Genomic DNA, 8,715 nt, shown 5'->3' on the forward strand with positions numbered 1-8,715 from the left:
CAGTTTTCAGTTTATACAGTAAATGTTTGAGTTTGTAAACAGCCTAATATTCCTGTTTCTTCACTTTCTGTAACAAATTTGATACATTTTTCTTCATGTTTTGATTTGGAATAGAATGTGCAATGTTCCCAATGCATCTGTGTGTATGGAAATAAAAGCTATTATAAGGATTTCGAACTTTACTCACTTTTTAAAAAACACACTGCTATTATTTTGAGCACAACTGAACAGTGCCTGCATCAGGACCATCGCCTTTTCTTCTAAATTGTCAACCAATGCCTAATTAAAGTTACTACAGCCTAGAGTAAGGTGTGCAAGTGTGTAAAATGTCAGTCTTGGGTGTGTGAGTTAGAGCATGTAGGTGTGTAACTACTGTATTCTGTGACATGTAAGAAGACACATGTACTCACTCCTGCCCTGCTGAGAGGAACTCACCTGCACTAATCTGTCCCCCAACATTTTAGCAGCTTGGTAAAGATCTCTTGTCTTTTGGAAGCCTCTGTCTAAGTGCCGTTGTACAGCAGCTCCTTCTCTCTGTTTTTCTGCCTTTATTGCCTCTTCACCAACCAATCACCACAGTTACTGTATAACACTGAAACATTACTGAGACGGTATAACTTGTGGCTCTATAATTACATCACAAACACAATAACAAGTGCTGTAGTAGCCTCAGCAAAAGACGCATGGCTTTTTTTTTTTGTATTTTTCCATGCTGTCCCTGCTCTGACCCCTGTTCAGAAAATGTAAATCATATTAACTGTCTCTCCTTCTCTGCCCCTCTTCTTTCTATCCTGTTTTTCCTGTTTCTCTTCCTACTTGTCACCCTTCCTGCTCATTTTTCATTCTTCTTCCACAACTCCCTTCATCCTTTCCACCTTTGCTTCTCCCTGCTTTCTCTTTATTCTCTGTTCTCTTCTCTACCTTTTCCTACCTTCTCTACTTCCAAACAGAAATTCCCTGATGAGGGTTTGGCCAACGTGGTGCGGAATGTCTTTGATTTTGACTCATACAACAAAGACATGCGGGAGGTTCTGATTGAAGCGCTGCACAAGCACGGGATTCCCATCGGAGCCAAGCCCAGCTCTGTGCAGCTGGCTAAGGAGTAAGCATCAGGAGCACAAGACACTAGGATGACACCCAAACACACACCCATGTAGATGCAGTACCAGACTAATGCACAGACACACTGTCAGACAGTCATGCAGTTACAGATGCAAGTAATAGAGGGGGCAGTGGCATTACTTTACAGCCCACCTGGGTATTACAGTATGAATCTCTGTGTGTGTACACCTTAAAAAGATACTGCAAATCTTCATGGGCCACCACAGCTTGGCAGAGGTACACCTACTGTGATAGCTGGGTGCACCAAGATATAGTAAAAGTTTTTATTCAGTGACAGAGCAGGTCAGACTTTGTTGTCATACTTGCTGCTGCTGGCAGAGGTGATGCTAACTGTACCTCCAGGGAGGACGGGTGCTGTGGACAGTGACTAAAAATGTCATGCGCGCTCCAAAAAAGTAGTGCAAGTTAAATCCTTTTGACGTTCTTCATTTAAATCCTGTCCTTTCAGAACCAGGTTCCTTAAACAGTTCCATACTCTGCTGTTCATTTTCCTTTTTAGTATGATCACATGTGCTCTATGACTGATCATTAAAACAGAATGAAGACTGCACTTTGTTGATTTTTCCATGTTGTTATATTATTCTGTTAGGGAACAATATTTAGGATAAATTAACAGAATTTACTATTGTGATTGTAGAAAGCAAAGCTAATGAAACACATTATTAATGACACCTTATTAGACCTGCAAAGGTTCTAAAATAATTCTCCCGAAGTGGCTTCTTTATGTGAGAGGTTCTTGAAGTTACTTTTGTGACCGGTTTTGTAGAACCTTTCTACAAGCTTGTCAGCAGAACCTCTCTGTGGCGAAACCTTCTGGAGCGCTTCTTGCTGAGAGTGAACCTGGTAGACATCGTTTCCTGTTTGTTTGTTTTTTGAGTATTAGAAACAAAATCCTGAAATGCTTGAAATTGGCTGATGTTGTGTTTTAGCCCTGTGACTGGATTAAACTCTGAGGCTTCCATGAAGTCTCCACACTACTTCCTGGCTGTCTGACCACTCATGTGACCTCACCTTTCCTTTAAGGGAAAGATAAGGATATTCTAATATCCACTACACTGTCTCTCTGTGTACAGCTTTGTATTTTAAATAAAGGAAGATATTTGTTTCTTCTGTCTCCTGTGGTTTTATTTTGACTTATCACATTCATAAGTTCTCCGTCATAAACCTCTCAAGACAGATCTTGAGAATGGAGCAGGGCAGAAGCAAGTATGTTCCTTGGTCTATATGTCATTTATTGTATCAGTCATATCTGGAATTGCATCGTCCAGCCTCAGTGCAGTTTTTCTAGCTGTTGGGACCCATGCTTTAGTGATTTTAACACCCATCTTGAACACTTTATATTGGATTAGTTGCTTTACCCACAGCATTGTCTGTACATAAAAGCAAATATTTTGTCTCTTAATTTCCAGTTTTGGACATGCAAGACTAGAAACAGTTCCCCTTCTGTGTATGATTGTGTTTCCATACAGTAGAAGTTTGTATGGATAGAGGACTGTCCATTCCCTCACCCTTCTATCCCTTTGGAGTTTCTGTGTTTTGTGGTTGTGTTGCATCTTTCACTCCACCTGTAGCCAATAACACTGTGGCCACAATTTAGCTATGATTTATGGGAAGAGCAGTAAAAGTCACTTGTCCCACATACATGGGATTTTCCCTCTCTAGGGAATGTCTTTGCATGGATTCCTGCTCCCAACAGAGTAACACTTTCATTTGAAGTCAGTTTGTGGTGCCTGTGTTGACTGCATCATGAGATGAGTTCATTTTAATTTAAAATGGGAAATGGTGACAGTGAAATCCATCATTTCCCAAATGAAAAATGAGGAAACAGCAAGATGTGCATCAAGGTCAAAAGCACAAATGGTATTCACTGGCATAGTCATTCCACAGTTGTTCAGGTCTCACCCGGCAGTTGTCACCATGTGATTTTCGATCTCTAGGTTGCCCCTGCCAGAGGTTCAGATGACGGGGTACTGGACAGTAAACCAAGATGGCAATGCCCGCCGTAAACTGCTCTGCCCCACTGAGACACACTCCATAGACATAAAGGTAAACGCACAAAGAAAATGGGTAGAAGACCTTGAAAGTTCCCTAGCAGACAGACCAGATCACGGAGTGGTTTAACGACACTTTTGTTTCAGACGTTTGTCTGTTGTGAAAACTTGTCAATCTTGAGATCCATTGTAAGTGACATCAGTTTAAAGTTTAAACAGCTGCTGTTCTGTACAAAGCAGTACTGTATCAGGATTCTTGGAGAGAAAAGCTAAAGTGTAAATAAGCAACCTTGTGATCTGAACCTAGTTACACAGAATTCCAACTATAAACACCAGTATTGTTTTCATACTTTGTGTGCACTACTGTGTGTCTGTGTCTCGTGTTTCCAGGGCCCCGTGTTTCTGCGTGTGCAGGGTCACCCCTGCAACCGGCAGGAGAGCAGGGCTTTGAGTTTCAGTGAAGAGAAAGCCCACTGGCAGCTTCCCATGAATGAAGTCAACATTATCTGTGATGTCACCGCCAAAGATGGTATATACACACACACACACACACACACACACACACACACACACACACACACACACACACACAGTCGTACAACACATTCTCAGGTTCCATGCTTTGTGTTCATTTAGCGGTATATACTGTAGGAGGATCCAGTGGATGACGCTTATGACAAAGGAACATTACATATAAAACAGAGGGGAGGAACAACAAAACAAGACATTTCACTGGTGTTAAGTCTTATGGTTTCACTGTGTGTGTAGGTGCACAGATGTGCAGCGAGCGACGCTTCCAGTAAAGGTTGAAGACATGATTTTTACTGGATATTGACAGAAAAGGACAAATGTAAATAAAAAGTCAGTTAGTATACTAATAAAAAAAACTAGGTTAAAAATTTTATGGATTCTGTCAGATTAGTTTCATTTTCTCCTATAGCAGGAAGAAACAGAGTATCACTGGTAAACAACATTAAAACCCCAGAGCAAGTACAACGCAATAAACATATTGTCAGAAAGGGTATAAAAGATGTATAAAAGTCTGTAACTGTATATTGAGTTAGATATTTGCAAGATATTAGTCTTAGAAATTAGTATAATCATTGAACAGAAAAAAACTAATGTAACACAAGTAACTAAATCAGTAGAAGAGGGAGTCTGTGCACTACTGTACAGGAAGAATATGAAACAAACATCGTACTTTTGGAAACGCCAGACAGATCTGACAAAACAGTGGATGTAACTCAGGAGTGAACAGTAAATTCAGATCCTCATTACTTTGTGTCATCACTGACAGATGCAGAGTCGCACAGTTTTTCCATCTATAAAATATACCGCGTTTTATTGTGGCATTGTTTGTAGAACGTAGTGTACATGCCGTGGTCACTAGCGATCTGCCGACTGTAACAGACACGTGTTACAAAATGAATTCACTGAAATCCCATGTTTTCTTAGGTGTGCTGTATGTGGCCACGTGTAACCCGGTGTCCCTGTACTCCATGAAGGAGGGAGGAGACACAGTCCACTGCGTCGAGCTCTATGACATCTTCCCCAGGACCATCAGTGGTGTCTGGCAGCCCTTTGCCACTGTTGCTCCCCTTGGGAGTCCTCTGGATGGACAGGTGGTGCTACACGAGGAGCAGGTTTGGGCACACACACACACACACACACACACACACACACAAAGGCAAGCTTGTGTGACTGGACAATTACACAGATTACATTAGATTAGATTCAGTGGCTTTTTTAAACCCATGGTAAAACATAGCTGTCACAGCTGTGAAGATCCTGTGACAACATCCTGTGAACATGTTGGTCATGAACCTGTGGAGTGTAAATAATCAAAAATGTTTCACTAAAACATGGTGTGTCATCTTTAAGAGTAAGGAAGCAGCTTTTCCTTCCATTTAATGATAGACAGAGGGCTAGGATGTCTGACCATGGAGGGCAAACTCTGGCCACTATGAGCTCGAGATGTGACTATTGAAGCCCACTTAGGTCAGGCTGCTTGACCATCCTGACTATAACATCACTACATGAGATGGATTCAACTTTGCACCAAGGGACAGTGGTAATAATGACATTTTTAACCCTAGAAACATCAGTTTGGCCACGTTTTTGTGTTTTATATGACAATATTTACACTAGTTTAATTAGTATTTATAGCTTTAGAAACATTTGTTTGTTTGAAACCTGCATTGTTGACATTGTTTGCAGTCTCTTCCTGTGTTTACTGTGGCTTTCCTACCTTTTGCAGTACATTATTACCACCAGCTAGTGCACTCTGCAGTTGACATGTATAATTAACACTTCATCCCCCTGTATACTCACGCATGTCCATGTTCACATACCATGAGCAAAGGGACACACAGCGAACAGCATGACTTGTTCATTAGAACATTGTTTTATAGGAAAAGCCACAAGCAGAAAACTGGAGATAAAACAAGTAATAAAACACACCTGTACACTGACACAGTAACTGTCACAAAGGAATAACTGTGCAATCATTCTCTTTGTTTGTCGACATCTGTAGCACAAAACGTGACACAGTCTTTAAACCTTTATGTAGAGAACAACTACAGATTCCTCAGAGATTTAAAATAGCTGTACACAAGTGTGTTGGTGTCTTAAAATGGTAGGTCGTTCGTGGTTGTTGTGCTGCTGAAACTCTCCAAACCCTGGTCAGTGACAGCAGAGTATAAGAACAATGCATGTTAGCTATTTGTCCAACCAGAGCACTTGTACAGCTGGTGCATATTAGGCAAGAGGAGGACTTCTAAAAATACCGTTGTGATGGATCATGTCTAAACATGAAGAGGTCCAGACAACATGAGGTTCATTCACAGGTCACTGGCCTTCCAGGGAAATCAAGGAGACCAGCAGAGATAACACTTAAATACACATCTACACACGCACATTCTACTAGGCAGTACATATTAATGCATGTACATGCATGATTGTGAAAATGTATCCAAATGTAGTACTGCTCTGTTCAAGGACCTGCAAAAACAAACAGACAGACACAGGTATGTACAGCAAACCTACACACACACACAAGCTGAGTGCAGCGTCCCAGCTTGTCAGACAACACACCCGCATACAGGACATATGTGTGTCCAAAGACAGTACATGTTTAGAATCAGGAAACGGGCTTTGCTCTCTCTAAGTAACTCAGTACAGCAGTGTGTGTCAGGAGGCCATAAGGAAACCATTAGTGTGCAGCAGGGCAGCCAGGGCCCAGGCCAGCTCCCCTGTGGCTCCTTCTCATAAAACCCAATCAAAGATGAAGCCTTGTGCGTCACAAACAAAAGCCTTTTGCACAGTTCACACAACACACACCACACATACACACACTCTCAAATATTCTACTGCTCATCTGTTATCAATGAAGGAAGCACATATGAACAGTAAGCCTATCTAAACTGAATTAAATGAGCTTGTAGTGCAGTGTGTTCACATAAGTTGGACTCAGATCCAGTGGCTTCCAGTGGGAGAAGAGCCCCCTCTGTTGGCTTATAGAGCTAGAAGCTATTCAATGTAGAACATACTGTAGCTAGAGTCCCAGTTTTGGCATGTTATTGTAATGGTTTCCTCAATAATGTAATAGTAATAGAAGGCTGCCTTATGGAGGTATAAGCATGTTTAAATATTATGACATTTGGCTCAGAGTTCCCATTTTGGTTCCACTTTCTATTTGTGTCCCTGGCAGAGCAACACAGTGCTCCATCTGGACCTGGAGACGGGCGCCGTGCGGAGGCTCATGTTGTCTCCGGACAGTGATCAGCCCTCCGGAGGCTCGAACTGGTGGAGCAGTAAGGAACAGCAGGTCAGAGGTTTCAGAGTCTCTAGAGAGACGAGTGGCTCCTGAATGCTCATCTGCACTGTTCATTCAAGGAAGAGACTAGACTTGTTGTTTTCTCATGAGTCCAGTCTCACATGTTTGCACTTTACATATTTGTTTTTGGTGATTAACTAGAATGCATGCTCCTGTCCAGAAGGTTTTTCAAGGTTTTGGTGCTGATTGTGTTTATAGCAGTGAAGAATAATCACAGAACAAGTTGTCCAAAACAAAGATGGAAGATAATACACTGTGTGTTGTTTGCAGGGAGGACATAAAATGTGCCGTGACTTTGCCCACAAAAACTGGCTTCTCTTCTATAAAGAGGGCGGGTAAGATGCCTTAAATTAAATGACCACAGCGATGTTTAAAAACAGCACGGTTACACAGTGGTGTCCATCGCTGGTCTGTGTGCTTGTGTTTGCAGCAACCGGCTTGAGGTGCTGGATGTGCTGGAGGCCCAGGTTCACTCCATCTCACTCCCGATCAATCTGAAGTCCGTCTTCCTTGTGGCAGAGGACCGCTGGTTGCTCCTGGAGGGCAACACCAACAAGTGAGTGATGGATCTCAAATCTCCCCCAGTGTCTCACTGAATTGAATTAAATTGTAATATGACTCTGTATGTTTCACTGAACAGGAAGTTCTTGTTGACCAAGCCCATGCACACGGCGGCCGAAGACTCTGGAGTGTGTCAGCTACACAGTATCAGTGAGGACCCAGTCAGCTCAGGCCATGGAGTCAGCTCAGGTATATCCAGGGATAAAACATCGCACACACAACATCTTGCTGCGCTGTTAGCAGTTATTAAAGACAGTATGTCAACACTACCAAGCAGATAGATGTACAGAGGGACAGGCTAGTGCCCTGGGCAGCCATATGTCTGCCTTGACAGAGCTTCTTACCTAATCTGTGACCTGGCCAAGTGAACCAAACATGTTTTAATCAATATTACACACATTCAAATCATTCCATGTCCCACTGTGAACAGAATGTGGAGTTGAGTCGTGAGTAATGCCCAACAACACAGACTATGTCAGCCAGCGTGGGTCAGACATTACTGTATTAACTCATCATGCTGTGTTCTGCCCTTTTGGCTGCCTCCCCCCTCCCCCTTCATCCTCCCAGCTGAGGTGTCTGTGCCCCAGATGTTGTCATGTGAGCAGCTGCCCAATGAGAACCTCAGTGCTGCTCTGGACCAGAAGATTGTTTCACCTAGCCGTGTACTGGCTGACACCGGCTCCTTTGCACGGGTTGTCGTGGGCTTCCCAGACCTCATGGTGAGATTATACAAAAGTGTTTGTAAAACGTCTTCATTTCATGTCAATTTAATCTGTCTGGTGTGACAACAGCTTCTCTGTACAAAGGGAAGATATCTACAGAGGAGACTGGGCAACTTGTGAAATGTCTTTAGTTCACTAGCATCACATTCAAACTTGTAAAAGTTATTTTTCACCATGTTTTACTAGAGTTCCTGCCTCAAGTGGATGAGTTCAAGTATCTTGGGGTCTTGTTCACGAATGAGGGAAGGATGGAACAGGAGATTGACAGGCGGATCGGTGCAGCTTCTGCAGTAATGCGGTCGATGTACCGGTCCGTCGTGGTGAAGAAGGAGCTGAGCTGTAAAGCGAAGCTCTCGATTTACTGGTCAATCTACGTTCCGACTCTCACCTATGGTCATGAGCTTTGGGTCATGACCGAAAGGGCAAGATCCCGGATACAGGCGGCCGAAATGAGCTTTCTCCGCAGGGCGGCCGGGCGCACCCT

At 42.9% G+C, this 8,715-nt stretch overlaps 1 protein-coding gene across 1 annotated transcript in view; it reads left to right on the top strand.

Annotated features, from left to right (window-relative positions):
• vwa8 (von Willebrand factor A domain containing 8) overlaps positions 1–8,715 on the top strand; it is a 64,503-nt gene that overhangs the window by 34,561 nt on the left and 21,227 nt on the right. Inside the window, exons 26-34 of the mRNA XM_020586966.1 lie at positions 951–1,102; positions 3,060–3,168; positions 3,504–3,642; positions 4,569–4,756; positions 6,823–6,939; positions 7,219–7,283; positions 7,379–7,504; positions 7,589–7,698; positions 8,077–8,228. Of these exons, the coding sequence (XP_020442622.1) occupies positions 951–1,102; positions 3,060–3,168; positions 3,504–3,642; positions 4,569–4,756; positions 6,823–6,939; positions 7,219–7,283; positions 7,379–7,504; positions 7,589–7,698; positions 8,077–8,228 (1,158 nt within the window). The remainder of the gene's footprint in view (positions 1–950; positions 1,103–3,059; positions 3,169–3,503; positions 3,643–4,568; positions 4,757–6,822; positions 6,940–7,218; positions 7,284–7,378; positions 7,505–7,588; positions 7,699–8,076; positions 8,229–8,715) is intronic.

The sequence above is a fragment of the Monopterus albus genome, unplaced genomic scaffold (genome assembly GCF_001952655.1).
Source record: "Monopterus albus unplaced genomic scaffold, M_albus_1.0 scaffold432.1, whole genome shotgun sequence".
NCBI classification, from domain to species: Eukaryota; Metazoa; Chordata; class Actinopteri; order Synbranchiformes; family Synbranchidae; genus Monopterus; species Monopterus albus.